We start from the raw sequence: 18687 nt of genomic DNA on the forward strand, positions 1-18687 counted from the left end.
GTCAATTTGATTTCTATGTATTCCATCTGGTGAGGTCCATGTGTATAGTCATCTCTTATGCTGTCTAAAGAATGTATTTGAAATAAACAAATAATTGGTTTTGCAGAATTCTATCATGGTCTAGTGCTAATCGTATTGCTCCATACTAGGACTCCTAGTCTATATGTGTAATAGTTGTTAAGTGCCATTGTGTCTGTTCTAACTAATAGTGACCATGTGTAGGGTTTCTGAGGAGTGGCTGATGAGTTTGAACTGCTGACCTTGGGTTTCAAACTGACCTTGCAGTCCATTGCTTATGCTACAGTGCAAATTCATTGCCTGGGTGAGAGTCTGCATAAATTAATTATATACTAAATTCAATAATTATTCCTAATTGTTGCTCCTCAGATATTTTTCAGGGAAAAACATCTCTTCTTTAATGCAGTAATATGCTTGCCATTCATCTTAAAGGAAATAAAGGTGGCATTTTAGTTGTTAAATCTTTGAAGAGAAAAAATGTTTTTATTAAGGTAATTGCTGTGTATGATTGTCTATTATTATGATATTAATCACCCTAGTAATGGGTGCTATGCAGGGAACTTCACTTTGAATCATTAAGAGAATAACCCCTGTCAACCTCAGAGGTTCCATAATACCTTCTTCCTTCTCCACTGTTAATATCTCACTGTGTAATTACAGCTCCCAATCCTTGTGCAGCTAATGAAGGCAAAGGCCCCTGCTCTCACATGTGTCTGATCAATCATAATAGGAGTGCTGCTTGTGCTTGTCCCCACCTGATGAAGCTTTCTTCAGACAAGAAGACTTGCTATGGTAAGTTTCTTATCATCCTTTCTTAGCTAAAATTCAAATTGCATTCTCTTAAATTGTATTAGGATTCAGATATCACTCAGAGTAAAGCAAAAGAGTTTTAAATGTCCTTTTAAAAATATTTTAGTTAGTGCTGTTTCCATATATATTAATGATTCATCTACTTTTGGGGAGACTGACAAATTCTTCATATATGTGATATGTTGCACTTTGCTATGTATTATCTTACTCATTTTTCCCTGATACTGTCTTCTTTGGTAGGTTAGCAGAATTTATCTCTGCAAAGCAGGGAGATTTGTAAGTGAAAGTGCATTATCAGAAAAAGATGATGTAGGTAACCTGCATAACAAAGCAGTACTTAGCAGCATTAATCTCCTCCTGCTCTTCTTTGAAAGTCACTTTAGCATCCTTTTATAGGGAATTAACAACATCCACTTGAAGGAGGGAAGATGATGTAAAATACACAAGACTTCAAAAATATTTAAACAGTATATTAAATGAAAATACAATAATAAAAGTCTTGAAAAGAAATCAGGGTGCTTTTTAGTATTTGTTTGTATATTTGCAAAAGAATTACTTTTAAGGACAAATAAGAAAACGCTTAACTAATGAATTTAGCCCTATGTGGTTTTAATTTAAATCAATAATAGCATGTCATATAATAACAATGACAAAGATAACAACAAAAGAATAAAATATCCATGACTTCTAGTTCATATCTATTGATATTATACAAATTCAGTACAAGAAATGTTATTTACCAATGACTGATAGAATAAACAGGTACATACATTTTAATACCAATGTTTAATTTTATTCATTTATAATATACTGAAAAATCTTAGATTCTATAAAAAATTACTACAATACAATTGTGTTGTTGTTGTTATTGTTAAGTGCTACCAAGTCAGTTCCTACTCATAGCTACCCTATATAGGGTATCTGAGGAGAGGCTTTGAACATCTGACCATGTGGTTAGCAGTCCAATCCTTACAGGACCACACCAGGACACCTAATAAAATTCAATATACAAATATGTTTCCTTGTCATTCATACAGTTCATATGTTTAGCAAGTTTGTTTGAAATTCCGAGATCAAGTAGACTACAGAAAATTTCTTGGTATTTCTAGCTAAAGAATAATGACAATTTAAGAATTTCAAATTGTTTTACACTTGTTTCTACCAAATACTTTAATTAAAAATAGATACACCATTTCTGCACTATTGTCTCCATCAAATCTTGGTTGTGATTTTCTGGAATTAAAAAAATCTACTAGTCAGCAACTAATATTTAAGACATCTTAGATTGTTTTAAATTTGCCAACTTTGTAAGAGAAAAGTAGTTAATGATATCTATTTTTTTTTTCTAGAAATGAAAAAATTTCTTCTTTATGCACGGCGTTCTGAAATCAGAGGAGTGGATATTGACAATCCATATTTTAACTTTATCACGGCCTTTACAGTCCCTGACATTGATGATGTTACAGTGATAGACTTTGATGCTTCTGAAGAACGTTTGTACTGGACAGATATTAAAACACAAACCATTAAGCGGGCTTTTATTAATGGGACTGGGTTAGAAACTGTTATTTCAAGAGGTAAGAGAAATGCACATTTTATAACTTAACTTAAAAATATGTTTTCTACTTGATTTGTAATAATCATAGTTCTCTTTTAATTTCTCTCTATTGTTCCACTTCATTGTTAATTGAAAGTTGGAATTGATTCTTCAGAGACTTAATAACTTACAACATCATTCAATTGTAGAATGCTATAATTATATTACACATAGAAGTGTGATAACTAGAAATTTACTTACACTAGAGGGGAAAAAAAAATAGAATGAACTTCCTTAATTCTTGTGTAGAAAAATTTTCAAGTTTCTTTTGCACATCTTTCTTCAGAAACCACATTACACAAATAAGGAAGAAAACCTATCCTAATGAAATATCTATGGGCCCATCAAATTGAATCATACGTAGGTCCTCATTAATTCCTACGGAATTAACTTTTTAAATAAGAGTAACATTTTCCATACATGTAACTACAGTTCTTGAATACTCTATTATTGAATTGTCAGAATGTTTGCTTTAATTTTGGTCTATCATGGTTTTGGGTGTGGTGCTGTGGGTTAATGTGCTAGACTGCAAAGCTGTTTGAACTGCAAAGTCAGTGGTTCAAGCTCACCAGTCACTCCTCAGAAACCCTATACAGGGTCACTGTGTGTCAGAAACAACTCAATGGCACTTAACAACAACATTTATTATTTTATTTAATACATTTTCAATGAACATCTTCTGTTTGGCATGAATGCACTAATAGCAATGTATTATAACCAAACATGGTCCAGCTTCTCCTCAATGTCATACCTCCTAAGTATGGCAGTTTGATTTGGGGGAGGATAGAGAAAAATGCAATCTATAATCCATAAAGATATATAAAACACCTCTGCTTCGAATAATAATGGGAATTTAAAATTAGGTGTCATTTCAGAAATGGGTCAATCTCTCAATCCAAACAATTGTAAGTACACATTTTTCATTCACAGTACTTTTCAAAAAGAATTTTCCATATATGATACTTGAAGGCTAGTTTGTGTACCACTATTAGATCTTAGAGCATTTGACCCCTAAAGTACCCTTGCATTAAGGCTAGCTGTTTACTAATGCTAATTAATATTGTTTAAGTAGTTTCTCAAATACATTACTTATAAGCTGGTTCAAATATTTATTGCAAATTTTCCAAACTAGAAAAACCTTTCTAAAATAGTTAATGCAAAGATTTCCTCTTTGTAGAGGAATTCTTATAGGAGTGCAGGAGAGAAAAATGCTTAAATAATCATTGCTAGACAAGATTTAAAAAGAAGAAAGTCCAATTAAAGGTCATTGTTATTGTTACTGTGTGTTGCCCTTAAACTGGCTCTGATTCATAGCAATCCTTTGTATAACAAAACAAAGCATTGTTTGTTCCTTTGCTAGCTTTAGGTAAGTTTGAGTCCATTGTTGCAGCTGTTTTGTTAATTCATGTCATTAAGATTTGCCTTTGCCTTTGCTAGCCCTCCATTCTACCAAACATGATGTCCTTCTCCAGCAATTAGTTCCTACTGATGACTCCAAAGTAAGCAAGGCAAAAACTCTGACAATCTACAGTTTTTAATAGCTTATTTTTAAAAGTAGATTGTTAAGACTTTCTTCCTAGTTTGCTTTGATTTGGAAGTTCCACTAAACCTGTCAACCATGTATGATTCTGTTGGTATTTTAAATACATGTCACATAATTTCCAGCATCGTAGTACTACACAAGCCACTTTGTTGTTATTGTTAAGTGCCATTGAGTCGGATCCGACCCATAGCGACCCTATACATAGATGTAAGTTTCACATTTATTTCTGTGAATCATTAAGGTTTCTGACTTCCTTATTTTTCTCAACTCCTCTGTGGAATATTTGGATGCACTTCAATATCATTCTTCTGAATTCCTTATAAGACAGTTCCAAAGCCTGCCATCCTTCCAATGGGAATTCTAGGTCTACCTCTAACTCATTTGATTCAGCTTCTTTATCTTGTTTCTGGACATGAGCTGATATCTTCAAATGTTTTGGGGCATTTTCAGTAATTAGATGTATTTTCAATAATTAGATGACTGTATGTTGCTGTATTATTCAGCTTTCTGAGTGCAATCTGGTAGACAGGATCAGGCAATAGGCTTCCCTTTTCACTTCTCTGTTTTTCACAACTCAGAGAATTTTAGCAAGTGTTGGCTATGTATGTAGTGTATAGCAGCTGATATTGGCTCTTGCCCAGATGGTGGTATTTTATAGATTGTGATTGTAGCTTGCCTATATGACCACAGTTTCTGTCTCTTCTTGAGTAATGTAAGGAGAGAAATAGTCCACTCCAATGTAAAAGGGGACCAAAGGGGAGAAAAAACACAACATAGCAAATAGTCCAGGTGTTTCCCCTAGTGAAAAGCAGTTCAGAGCTGACCAGAGCTGTTTTAAGTTGTTCCTGCTGACTCCTCCCCCTTTCTTCAATTCTTGGCCCAGTGGTCTTTACTGAGCAGATTGGTGCACATGCACAGTAGAACACTCCAGGAGTGTGTGTGTAGGGGTGGGTGTCCAGTTATTCAGGCAACCTCCCCCCCCCGCCCCCCAATCATCAGAATGGAGGTGTACAGACAGAGAAAGAGAAATGAATGGAAGAAAGATGGTTTGCACCTTTATCTATGATGACTAGTCAGGTCTCTGCTAAGGGATTCCTGTCCCACTGCCATATCCACTGCATCCTTCTCAAGATGCCTGTGCCCTTCTCCAAGAGTCTTTTTATGTCCTTACTTTCTTTACTCCAAGTCTAATGTGAAAATCAGCTTCAAAAAATAGACCCCAAATTTATTCTTTATTTTACCTACCTGCCATTGTTCCTTTCCTGTTGTTGTTGTGAGGTGCCATTGATTTGGTTCTGCATCATAGCAACCCTGTACACAGCAGAATGAAACATTTCCAGTCCTGTGCCATCTCATAATTATTGTTATTGTTTCTGCCAACATGCCAATCCATATTTTGGCGGGGTTTCCTTTTTTTTTTTTTTTTTTTTGTTATTGTTTCTGCCAACATGCCAATCCATATTTTGGCGGGGTTTCCTTTTTTTTTTTTTTTTGCTCACCCCCCAATTTTCCAAGCATGATGTGCTTCTCCAGGGACTGGTTCTTCCTGACAATATGTCCAAAGTAGTAGGGATAAGTCTTAGCATCCTCACTTCTAAGCAACATTCTGACTGTACTTCTCCAAGAAAGATTTGTTTGTTCTTCTGGCAGTCAGTGGCACTTTAAATTTTCCTCTGCTACATCATAATTCAAATATATCCATTTTCTGTGGGCTTCCTTAATCACTGTCAATTTTTCACAAGCATCTGAGGTGATTGAAAATACCAAGTCTTCCTTGGTTCAAGCACACATTTGTACTCAAATTGACAGCCTTGTTCTTTAACATTTTAAATACATCTTTGGCAGGTTTTCCTAATGCAATACATCATTTGATTGCTGGAATGCTGCTTCCATGAGTGTTAATTGTGGGTCCAAGTAAAATTAAGTTGTTCATATGTTCAATCTTTTCTCCATTTAGCATAATGTTATTTATTGGTACAATTGTTTGGATTTCCATTTTCTTTACATTGAGGCCCTTGTCTTTAATCTTCATCAGTAGGGCTCCTTACATTGAGGCTATGGATAGTCTTTGATCTTTATCAGTAACATTCTCTAACTAGCAGAACATTTTGAGAAACTTACCTGGCCCTAATTTATATATTTGCCTCCTAAACTATTTACTACAGTGACAATACTATTCATTAAAGTGATAAATACTAATACATAGATATAGACAAATCCATCATCAAATTTAACACATATTTGTTTTTATACAGAAGACAAAATTCACTTCATTCTAAGAAAACATAAACAAGACCTGGTATGGTGGTATGGTATAACACACTGGACTACAAGGTTGGTTTGAACCACAGGGTACGGATTCAAATTCTCCAGCCACTCCTTGTAAACCCTAAACATAGTTTCCATGAATTGGAACCAATTCAAAGGCACTTAACAACTGGAGTGGTGCTGTAGGTTCAGCATTGGACTCAGAAACACAAGGTCAGCAATTTGAACCCACCAGCTGTTCCTCTGAAACCCTATATAAACTCACTTTGAGTCAGAACATACCTGACAGCTCTAAACAAATGCAACAATGCTTCTACCCACCTTGACTTATATGGAGCCTTCTTCCAACACAGATTTGTTTGTTCTTCTGGCAGTCCATTGTACTTTTAATATTCTTCTCTAATACAACTCAGAATACATCAATTCTCCTATGGTCTCCCTTATTCCTTGTCCACCTTTCACATGCTTGGGTCAGACACACATTAGTCCTCAAAATGAAATCTTTGCTCTTGAAGACTTTAATGAAACCTTGAGCAGCAGATTTGCCTAGTGTAATGCATCAAGCAAGGTTGTGTCATCTGCATGTTGCAGGTTGTTAATGAGCCTTCCTCTAATCCCGATGCCACATTCTTCTTCAAATAATCCAGCTTCTATGGTTATTATTTCCTCATGCAGATTGAGTAAGTATAGTGAAAGAATGCAACTGTCTCACACACCTTTCCTGATTTTAAACCATTCAGTATCCCCTCATTTTGTTGGAATGACTGCCTTTTGATCTATGTGCAAGTTCCTTATAAGAACAATTTAGCGTTCTGGAATACCCATTGTTTGCAATGCTATCCATAGCTTGTCATGATCCACATTGTCAAAAAGCTTTTGCATAATAAATAAAGCACTGGTAAATATCTTTCTGATATCCTCTGCTTTCAGCAAAGATCCATCTGACTTTAGCAGTGATATCCTCATTCCACATCCTCATCTAAATCCAGCCTGAAACTCAGGAAGTTTCCTGTCAATGTACTGTTGCAGTCATTTAAAAATTATCTTTACCAAAACTTTACTTGTGTGGAATATTAGTGATACTTTCTGTTGATTTCCACATTCTGCTTGTTCACTTCTCTTTGGAACAGGTTTGAGTATATATCTTTCTAGTCAATTGACTATGTAGCTGTCTTCCAAATTCCTTGGCATAAATGAGTGAGTACAACAGTGCTGCATCATTTTGTTGAAATATTTCAATTTGTATTTCATTAATTCCTTGAGACTTGTCCTTTGCCAATGTCTTCTGTGCACTTTGGACTTCTTCCTTCTGTACCATTGGCTCTGGGTCATATATTACCTCTTGAAAAGTCTGTACATCAATCATTCCATTTTGGTACAGTGACACTGTATTTCTTCTATCTTTTTAAAAGCCATTTAGCATCCTTCAATATTACAAGTCAAGGCTTAAATGTTTTCTTCAGTTCTTTTTGCTTGAGAAATGCTGAGCATGTTCTTCCTTTTTGATTTTCCAATTTCAAGTCTCTGTACATTCCATTATAATACTTGACTATTTCTTCTTAAGTTGCCTTTTGAAATTTTCTGTTCAGCTCTGCATTTCTTCCTTTTGCTTTAGCATGTCTACACTGGAGAGCAATTGTTAAGAGTCTCTTCCGGCATCCATTTTGGTCTTTTCCTTCTTTCCTGTCTTCTTAATGACCTTCTGCTTTCTTCTTATATGGTGTTCTTGATGTCATCCCACAACTCTTCTGGTTTTTGTTTGTTAATATCTAATGCATAAAATCTGTTCTTGAGATGGTCTCTAAATTCAGTTGGCATATGTTTAAGGTCTATTTTGGCTCTTATGGATATGTTATAGTTTTCTTCAGCTTCAGCCTGAACATGCATATGAACAATTGATGATTTGCTCTACAGTCTGCCCTTAGCCATGTTTTGATTGATAATATTGAGCTTTTCCACTGTCTATTCCCACAGATATAGTCAATTTGATTTCTGTGTATTCTATCTGATGTGGTCCATGTGTTTATTCATATTTTACATTGTTTAAAAATGTACTTGCGATGAATAAGTCTTTGGTCTTGCAAAATTCTGTTTTGTGATCTCCAGCATCACTTCTGTCACCAAGGCCATATTTTCAAGCTACTGATCCTTCCTCTTTGTTGCCAAAATTTGTATTTCAATCATCAGTAATTATCAATACATATTGATTTCATATTTGATCAATTTCAGACTGAAGAAGTTGATAGAACTTTTCAATTTTATTATAACCTGCTTTAATGGTTGATGTGTAAATTTGAATAGTAGAGATATTAACTCATCTTACTTGTAGGCGTATGAATATTATCCTATTATAGACAACTTTGTATTTCAGCATCTTGCAATCTTCTTTTTGATGTGAATACAATACCATTCCTCTTCAATTTGTTATTCCTGGCATAGTAACCCTCATGATTGTCAGATTCAAAATAGCCAATTCTAGTCAATTTCAGCATGCTATAGCCTAGAATATTGATCTTTATGCATTCCATTCCATTTCTGACAACTTACAGTTTTCCTAGATTCATTCCATGTCCTATTATTAATAGATATTTATAGCTGTTTCTACTCATTTTGAGTTATGCCACATGAGTCAATGAAGTTCTTGAAAGCTTTCCTCCATTTGAATCATCATGTTCAACTCTACTCTGCGGGGATGGCATTTTGAGTGCTTTATAACCTGAGGGCTCATCTTCCTTGACTAACTCTAATAATATTCTGGTGCTTTTTGTAGTGTTTTTTAAAAATCTTTTGGCAGTATATCTGATGATGTATACTGCTATTCATATTGTTTTCAGTGGCTAAACATTCAGGAGCAGTCTACCTCTCCTTCTTCCTAATCTGTCCTATTCTGGAAGCTAAACTGAAACCTGTCCACCATGGGTGACCCTTCTGGCATGAAAATGCCAGTGGTATAACTTCCAATATCACAGCAACATGCAAGCCACCATTGTACAAGAAAGTGACAAATGAGTGGTGGACATACAATATTAGCTGCCATTAATACACCAAGCACAACATAAGATACTTCATACACTGAATCGAAACTCCACGGTCCTATAATTATGTGCTACTTTTCATTTTGCAGTTAAGAAAACTTAACCTAAAAGATGTTAAACCACTGTCTGGGAGCCATAAAATTGAAACCAGAGAGACAAATTCACTCTGAAGTCTACATCCACAAATCTCCCATTATTTCATTACCCTACAAGTACAAGATTAGGCTGTGTTCACTGCCCAGAACTATACATTATTTGGTAATATAACAAAATAAGCCACAACAACAGAAAAAACCTTTTTAGTAGAATCAATTCTTACTCATGGTGACCACTTGGGTGTCAAAGTTGAAGTGCGCTCCACTGGGTTTCTAATGAGTATAATCTTATGGCAGTAGATCAGCAGGCCTTTATTTCATGGCATCAATGAATTCACTGATTTCACTGGGAGAAATTTGTAATAGTAATTGTGTGCAAATAGTTGCACCCCCCAGGGACCTATAACAAAGTACTAATTACAGTTAATACAATGAAAAACAAACAAACAAAAAAGATAAATATACCCTAAAGTTTCTTTAGCATCAGTAATACTGTTGACTGTTCACGTTAGTAACCATCTTTATTTTATTTGTCATATAGTCATCCCTCCATAGTCTCTAATGAGAAGGAGCTCTGGTAGCATAGTGGTTACAAGTCGGGCTGCTAACCTCAAGGTCAGCTAGTTAGAAACTACCAGTGGTTCCATGGGAGAAAGATGAGATTTCTGCTCCCGTGAAGATTTACAGCCTTGGAAACCCTTTACAGGGTTGTTATGAGTTGGAACTGACTGCACGGTATAACACCACCACCATATTCTCTAGCCCTGCATCTGTTAATCCAACCAACCCCAGATTAAATATATTTACAAAGAAAAATAAAGAGCTATTAAGTGGTCAAAGTAATATTTTAAAGGCTAAGAAGGAAGATAAAATACTATTTACATAGCATTTACATTGTATTGGCTATCATAACAAATGCAGGCATTATTTAAAGTATACAGAAGGATATATGAAGGTTACATGCAAATACTACACAATCTTATATAAAGAAATTGAACATACATGGATTTTATATCCATGGGGAGATGGTGGAACCAATCCCCTATTGATACCAGAAAGAAATTATAATCATTACAAAACACTTAATGGAACATATTGTTTCCCCTTTTGTAAATGAGGAAGCTTCTTGTTTAGGGTACCATGCTAGAAAACACCAGAGCTTTTTCTGCATTTAGGTTTGGATTCAAGCACTTATTCCAAAGCCGTTCTCTTTTTCTCTAAAGGTCCATTCCTTCTATGAATAAAGAATCTCACCAAGTTAGAGAACAGATACTTAACCACATGGTTTTGTACATAAAATTCCTTTGCAGGGATCACTTAATATACACTAAGCATATTCTGCAGACTTTATCTAGTAGTATTCAGGTGAGGTATTTGGGTTATTCCATCTGCTTGTCAGCAGTTTTATTGTCTATTCTAAAATACCATAGAAAGTTATAGAGACATGCTCAGTATTATGAGATTCATCTTTGGAATGTTAGAGACTCAACTTTGGACAAGTGCAATTGTTTGAAGAGAGTATATTTTTTAGAACTAGAGTTATCTAGGGGATGATTACACAAGATGGGGCAGTGTTTTGTTCTGTTATATTTGGGGTCACTGAGTAGGCACTGACTCTAACACCTAATAACTAGAGTTGTCTACTGTCTGAATAAACTTAATAATTATGTTGTAATAAGCAGAAAATTGAAATGCATAAAATAAAAGTAAATATAAATTAGAATTATGTTGTTGTTAAGTGTCATTGAGACGGTTCCAACTCAGAGCGACCTTATATAGAAATCTATCCTATGTGATAGGAAATTATCACATAATCACATATTTGTTTGTTTGTTTGTGGGTAGCTAAATGATATAAACTATATTAAGCCCTGAATTTGTTACTATGTTGCTTCCATATACATTTCAATTCTCAATGATACTTTAAATCTGATTGGACCTATTTGAGAGTACATCCCCATTTGTATTTGAAATTGTTATCTACTTCTGTCAAAATTATTTTATCAATGAGTACTTAAGAGACATTCCTTATATTTTGCAAGACAACATATTTAATTGTACCCAGTTATGAAAATGCTTATGAAGAAAAATAACTATTCTGGGTATGGTTCACAGAGATTGAAGAAACTAATTATAATGAGATCTAGATTTTGGAAACAGACCTTGAGTTGAAATAGAAAGTTTATATAGGGAACGTATGTTGTTTTGCCAATTTCTGAATACAATTTTTGATTTTCATTTTCATCCAGGAAGTCTTTTGGTGAAAGATTAAGAATAAATCTAGAAAAGATAAAAATCATACTAGCCAATGCCACTCCCTGAGAATTATGCAAGTAGAGTACACCAAAGCAAACTCACTGCCACTGAGTGGATCCTAACTCACAGCAACCCTATAGGACAGAACCTATAACAAACCTCCTTAGGGTTTCCAAAACTGTCAGTCTTTAATCAGATAGCCTTATCTTTCTGCTGTGGAACAGCTAGTATGTCTAAACAAATGACCTTTTTGTTAGCAGCCCAATGCTTAGTCCTCTATGCCACTAGAGGGCCCTTCCTTTAAGTCGCTATAGTTGTTGTAGTGTGCCATTGAGCCATTGAGTCAGTTCTGACATAGAGACCCTGTATAGGATTTCTGAGAGTGACTGGTAAGTTTGAACTGCTGACCTTATGCTATCAGTCCAGTGCTTATCCTACAGTGTCGCACCATGGCTTATATCTAAAGTAGTGGGTGCAGAATGAGCTATGCTTTTTAATGTTTGTTGTTTTTTTTTTTTTTTTCATTGTCATTCAGCTAAAAAAGATAAATATATTATTTTATCTTTATTTAGACTTTTATTGATTCATATCATGAGTCCTAAATCAAGAACACTACAGGGATTATGAATTGGGCTGCTAACCTCAGGGTCAGCAGTTTGAAACTATCAGCTGTTCCTGCTCCCATAATGATTTATAGCCTTGGAAACCCTGTACAGGGTTGCTGAGTCAGAACGGACTCCACAGCACATAACAACAACAGGGGTTGGGGAATGGCAACTATGCTAAGATAAGTAAGACGGCTATATTTAAAAGAATGTCACATCTGATGGAGAACTAAACAACTAACTAAAATATAATACCAATTAAAATGAGAAAATTAACAAGGGTGTACACCTCTTCTTAGGATATTAGCACAAAAAGTACTGAATCTAACATGGGATTACCAAAGTGCTCACTAAGGACTTGGAAAAAACACAAAACAAGACAAAACAAAACAAAATTTAAAAACCAGTAGTAAGATCAACACTATTGAGGAATCAGTAGGTACAAATATACAAACATCTGGAAACATCAAATAGTGTATGGTAACTAGAATGTGTTAACGAGTGTTTTCAAAAGGTATATATATATATATATATATGGGGCAGATCTCAGAGGACCTTACACCAGGATGAAGAACGATTTTGTTTTGCGTTTGGTTTTTCCTTCAAGCTAATGGAGAGCCACTTAAGATTATTAAAGATACTATATTTGAAACAAAGGAGCTCTGGTAGTGTACTGGTTAAGCATTTGACTGTTGACCCAAGAGTATGTAGTGTCAATGCATCATTCACCCTATTAGAGAAAGATGTGACAGCTTACCACAGTAAAGATTACAGCCTTGAAAACTCTATGGGGCAGTCATATAAGGTCACTGTGAATCAAAATCAACTTGATGGCAAAGAGTATTTGTTGTTGTTAGGTGCCATCCAGTCAGTACCGACCCATAGCAACCATGATACAAATTCTTTTTAGAAAAATCATTTGAGAATATGAAGCATATATTGGAAAAGTTAGAAAGTATAGACAATGATACAATCAGAAAGTCACAGTAATGTCTAAAAAATTAAAACAACAGGTATATGTGAGAAAATTCTTTTGAAGAAAAATCACTTGAGAATATGAAAGACATAGTGGAAAAATGAGGTATTATGGACAATGATTCAATTAGAAAATTACATTAAAATTCTAAATCTAAAACAAAAATTAGATTAGGGTAGTCCTCATTACTGTAACTGGTCATGTGGCTTTAGCTGGTAAGCAGAACTACTTTCTTCCACTACCCATTCCATATTACCCATGTCCTCTACAAGCCCCTCAGCTGGCCGTGATTCTTTAGCTGGTGGGGTGACACAAACCTTCATTCTTGCATTGTCTGAGCCATTAGAAGTCTTGTTGGTGTTAGGTTGCTGTAGTTTACCCATTGACTTTAATCACATGGTATAGTAGTTCTAAGACATGTCTTATCCTGCATTCCACACATATTCTTCTTTACTTGCGTTATGTAATGTCAGTTAGATTTCTCCTTGGTAATCAGGATCAGTCATACCAACTAATACAGGAACCACTTTCTCTCCCTTTTGATCCTTAGACATGAAGTTATAGACAACAAAGGTATTAACTTATGTAGAAACAATTGAACCTGAGGACAGAGAGTGATATGAAGATAAGAGGGTAATTGAAAAAAGTTGTTGACCTAAATTCAGATGAAAATAAGAAGAATAAGAGAATAATTGCTTTAGACATTTCCCCAAATCATCAGTGTATCTTTTCTCTAAGAGAAGAATAATTAGAAGTTTAGGACATGAAGAACTATGAACTAATCAGTAATTTGTTCTTTTGTCCTTCTATCTTCTGTAAAAATAATATAGATTTTTGGATATATACAGAGGTATTCAAAGTAACAAAACCACTAAACATTAAATTGTACTGGTTGCAAAGGCATATAAATCATTATATGTTCTATATTTTAAACTGGATGGTAGATACATGGATATTTTTATTAATTTTATACCACATATTGTAGCAACATGCATACATACATCTGAGAGTAAGTTAAAAAAATTGACCAAAAAATCATAGAAAACTTTGTTAACTAAATATATCAAAATATGAAACTACTGTTTCTCAACATATCCTCCATCTTGGTCTTTACACTTCTAAAGGCTGTACTTCTCTAACCCTTCCCAGAAGAACTCTGTGCTCTTTGATTTGTTCCACAAATCAACAAAGAAAAAATATTTGATATACACATACAAAACAGAAAACATATATTAATTTAAATGTCCAAAGGTCACATTCTTCAAGCCAGCCTACTGCCCTCAGGCACACAGCCTTTCTTAGTCTATGGGCCTAGTGTTTGCAGCTGCTCTATCTCTCCATGCCATCCCCTCTGCCACCATCTTTGCTGTCCCTACTTTTCTAGATAGCATGTCATGATCCACTCATGCTCTTTCTTCTTGAAGGTCCTGGGATCCTCTGTTCCTGAAATGAAAGATTAACTACTCCCCACATTTAGTTACACATCTTCTGCAATTACAATTGTTACAATTACAATTAATCCTGCTAACAATTACTGACAATTAAATCATAAAATTCTTTCATCAGCATTCCATATCCTTTCACTGGATCCATCTAGAGAAGAGGAAAACTTCACTGAGAATTTTACCTTACTTTCCTCATAAAAGCTTGTAAGCTAGCCATTTCATGCCTTATAGCTCCCTATTTTTGATAGCCATATCTAAATTGCCCATTCCTATCAACCAAATGCATTGAGAAAACAAGCTCGATCCTTAATATGAAGAATCCTTCCATTTTGGTTGGAGTTTTGAGCAACTGCATCCACAAGCAAAAGTACAGTTCATTAGATTGTAGTAATTTATACTTACTTATGGTACTAAGCATCCTTAACTTCATCTGGTCAGGTTCTGGTCAGCTAGCCATTCAAGTGAGGTCACATGGGTACTAGCTGCAAGTTTAGAAGTTCACAAACACCATCTCACACTTCAGACAAGTTGGCTGCTTCACTCTCAGGTATAGATCCTATTGACTAGATCAGTGCTGATGGTCTAGGGAGTTCACACTTATCCCTAAACTTCAGACCAGTCAGCCTTTTTTTTTTTTATCTCTCATTTCAAGTCAGTGTCAATGGAACATGACCAGCCTCAGCCCAGAGCTACATTGCTGCGTTTCCCCTACTTCCACTCAGCAGGGTAGTCACAAGCAAGCATACTAGACTGCTTGTGAGTTCCCCTTGAGTTTTAGTCTTAGGAGGGGGGTTTTCCCTGATGGGCTGACTTTTCTTGCATCAAAGCCTCCAAAGCAACAGCTTGCTTGAAATTCTGACAGCCAGACAGTCTGCTTTTTCTTCTGCTGGTATTTCTTTCGATAAGAATCTTCTATTCTCCCTACTGTTCTGTGCCAATCTGTATGCCTTTTCAAGTGGGAATGTCCCACCTCAGAAGGTTCTGGATGGGGCTCAGAATTCCACCCATAACCCCATACTCCACAAAGACTTGCCTACTTTATATATTAATATTTGTAGTAGATTTCACTTACAAAATTTTATTTTTATTTTGCATTATTTTTCTTTTAATTAAATTGTGCAATTGTATTTAACCCTAACTTTCATCTTTTTTTGTGTGTGTGAAAATCTCTAATTGAATAATTTGAGGAATAGCAACCCAAATATTCTTATGGGCTATAATGAATCCAAACCTAATTAGATCTCAGTAATTTCTGTAGGGCTATATTAGAGAAATGTTAAAAGGATTTTAAATTATCTTCTCATATCTCAGTCAATTCCTCCTAATTCTCTACTTTGAAAGATGTTCAACTCTGGTGATTCTTTTAGTAATGTAAAATATTTTTATTTAATTTCAGTAACAAATGGGCATTAAAACATAAAATAGCTCATTTGTTGATGGACCAGAAATTCTTTCTCCTAACTAGGAAGATATGCTACCAACTGGAGAAGCCATTACTCTACTTTGAATTGTGGTCACCTTACACCATAAGACTGCTGCCTGTGTCTATAGCTAAGTGTTTACTAGTGAATCATTGACTGTTAGTGCAATTTCAGTGTTAATTGTTGCTTCAGGTCTTCAAATGGCTCAGCATTAAGACATTAATGATTATTCATGCCTTAAGAAGGGATGTTAAGGGAATGAGATTACAATGTTGTACAATTTTATCTAACAAATTAAGTGTAAATTAAATTTTCCTCAGACAGAAAATAACTTACTAGGAAAACCAACAAAATGAGAAACTTCATTCACTTTTAATTTGCTCTTTCCTATTTTACAGATATTCAGAGTATCAGAGGGCTTGCAGTGGATTGGGTATCACGTAATTTATACTGGATTAGCTCAGAATTTGATGAAACTCAAATTAATGTGGCACGATTAGATGGCTCTTTGAAAACCTCAATTATCCATGGAATCGATAAGCCACAGTGTCTTTCGGCTCACCCAGTCAGGGGGTAAAGTATGATTATTATTATTTTTTTTAAAGTTTTTCCAAAATTCCACAAATCTGTGTCTGATTTGATTTATATACATGTGTGTGTGGAGTCCTGGTGGCTCTAACCATGTTGGTCATCAGTTTGAATTAACCAGTAGCTCAGAGATAGAAAGATGATTCTTTCTGCTCCTATAAAAATTTATAACCTCATAAACATAATACAGGACCACTATGAGTCAGAACAGATTACATATATTGTTGTTAAGTGCTTTCAATTCAGTTCTGACTCTTAGTCATGCTGTATAAGTTTCAAGGAGTGGCTGCTGGGTTTGAATCACCAACCTTGCTTTTAGTAGTCCAGTGCTTATCCTACAGCACCACACCAGAGGAAAGAAAGATGATAATGGGATTTTTATATGAACTTTTGAAGCCCCCTCATACACACACACACACACCCCTATATATGCTGTTATTAACATTTCCCTATCTCTCTCTCTCTCTCTCTCTCTCTCTCTCTCTCTCTCTCTCTCTGTCTCTCTCTCTCTATATACACACACTTATACACACACATACATATATATCAATTTGAATCTAACAGCCACTCCACGGAAGAAAGATGAGGCTTTCTGCTCCCAAAAAGATTTAAATCATCAAAACCCTATACAGGATTGCTATGAATTGAAACCGACTCAACAGTACATCACCACCACCACTACATATATATAATGTGGGTGTATGTGTTTGTTTGTGTATGAGGAGGCTTCAAAAAGTTTGTGTAACAAGTCCTTTATATTTTCATTCCATTTTTTTTCCAGTAATTTTTTAAAAGCCTCTTTGCATATATAAGGAGCCCAATTGGCTTAATGGTTAAATGTTCAGCTGTTACTGATAGATGGATGAAATCTACCAGGGCTCCACAGGAGAAAAGACCTAATGATCTGCTGCTCCTGTAAAGACTGCTGATGTTAGGTGTCTTAAAGTCAGTTAGACGTTTACTAATCCTTTGTATAACAGAAGGAAACACTGCACCGTTCTCACAATAGTGTTTTATGGTTAAATCCATTGTTGCAGCCATTGTGTCATTCCATCTTCATTGAGGGTCCTTAGGAAATGTTATAGGAAGTTCTACTATGTCCTATGGAGTTCTGGTATGGTGCTGTGTGTTAATGTGCAGGACTGCAGGGTTGGTTTCAATTGCAACATCAGCAGTTAAAGCTCACCAGCCACTCCTTGGAAACCCTATACAGGGTTTCTATGGGTCAGAAGCAACTCAGTGGCACTTAAAAATAGCAACTATATCCTATAGAATCATTGTGAGTTGGAATATGTGTATGTATATAGATGTATAGAATATGTGTATGTGTATATATAGATGGGGTCCTGTTGTGGTGATATAGGATAAGCACTAAACCACAAGGTCTATTTGAACAACAAGGTTGGATGTTCAAACTCATCAGCTGATCCTTGGAAATGCTGTTCAGGGTGGTTATGAGTTGGAACCAACTAGATGACACTTCACAACAATACATATACACACACTCACATATGTTATTATTGTTAAATGCCATGAAGTCAATTCCAACTCATAGTGACCCTGCGTAGGGTTTCCAAGGAGTGGTTGGTGGTTTTGAACTGCCAACTTTGGGAATAACAGTCTAATGCTTATCCTACAGTGCCACATCTATATGCCACATCTCTATATACACATATGTTATTGTTTCTAAGGATAAGCACTAGACTGCTAACTGCAAGGTTGGCAGTCCAAACCCATTAACTGCTCCTCAGGGTTTCTATGCATTTGAACTGACCTTACAACATTTAACAGCAACAACATATACACACATACACACACAGGTATGTGTACATATATGGATACATAGATAAATGAATGCAGAGATAGATCAAACATGTAATCATTATGCATTGATAATTACAGGTGATTAGAATGCAAAGGATGGAAACAAAAAGGAGGGACCAGTAGTTGAAAAATATGGCCTTGGTGATAGAAATGATGGTGGAGATTACATGATAGAATTTTGCAAGGCCAGTGATTTGTTCATTGCAA

At 35.3% G+C, this 18687-nt stretch overlaps 1 protein-coding gene across 1 annotated transcript in view; it reads left to right on the forward strand.

Moving 5' to 3' along the window:
• LRP1B (low density lipoprotein receptor-related protein 1B) overlaps window positions 1–18687 on the forward strand; it is a 2342762-nt gene that overhangs the window by 1394187 nt on the left and 929888 nt on the right. Inside the window, exons 28-30 of the mRNA XM_006834597.1 lie at window positions 679–810; window positions 2178–2405; window positions 16467–16641. Coding sequence (XP_006834660.1) covers window positions 679–810; window positions 2178–2405; window positions 16467–16641 — 535 coding nt within the window. The remainder of the gene's footprint in view (window positions 1–678; window positions 811–2177; window positions 2406–16466; window positions 16642–18687) is intronic.

This window comes from Chrysochloris asiatica, unplaced genomic scaffold, assembly GCF_000296735.1.
Source record: "Chrysochloris asiatica unplaced genomic scaffold, ChrAsi1.0 scaffold00012, whole genome shotgun sequence".
Lineage (NCBI taxonomy): Eukaryota > Metazoa > Chordata > Mammalia > Afrosoricida > Chrysochloridae > Chrysochloris > Chrysochloris asiatica.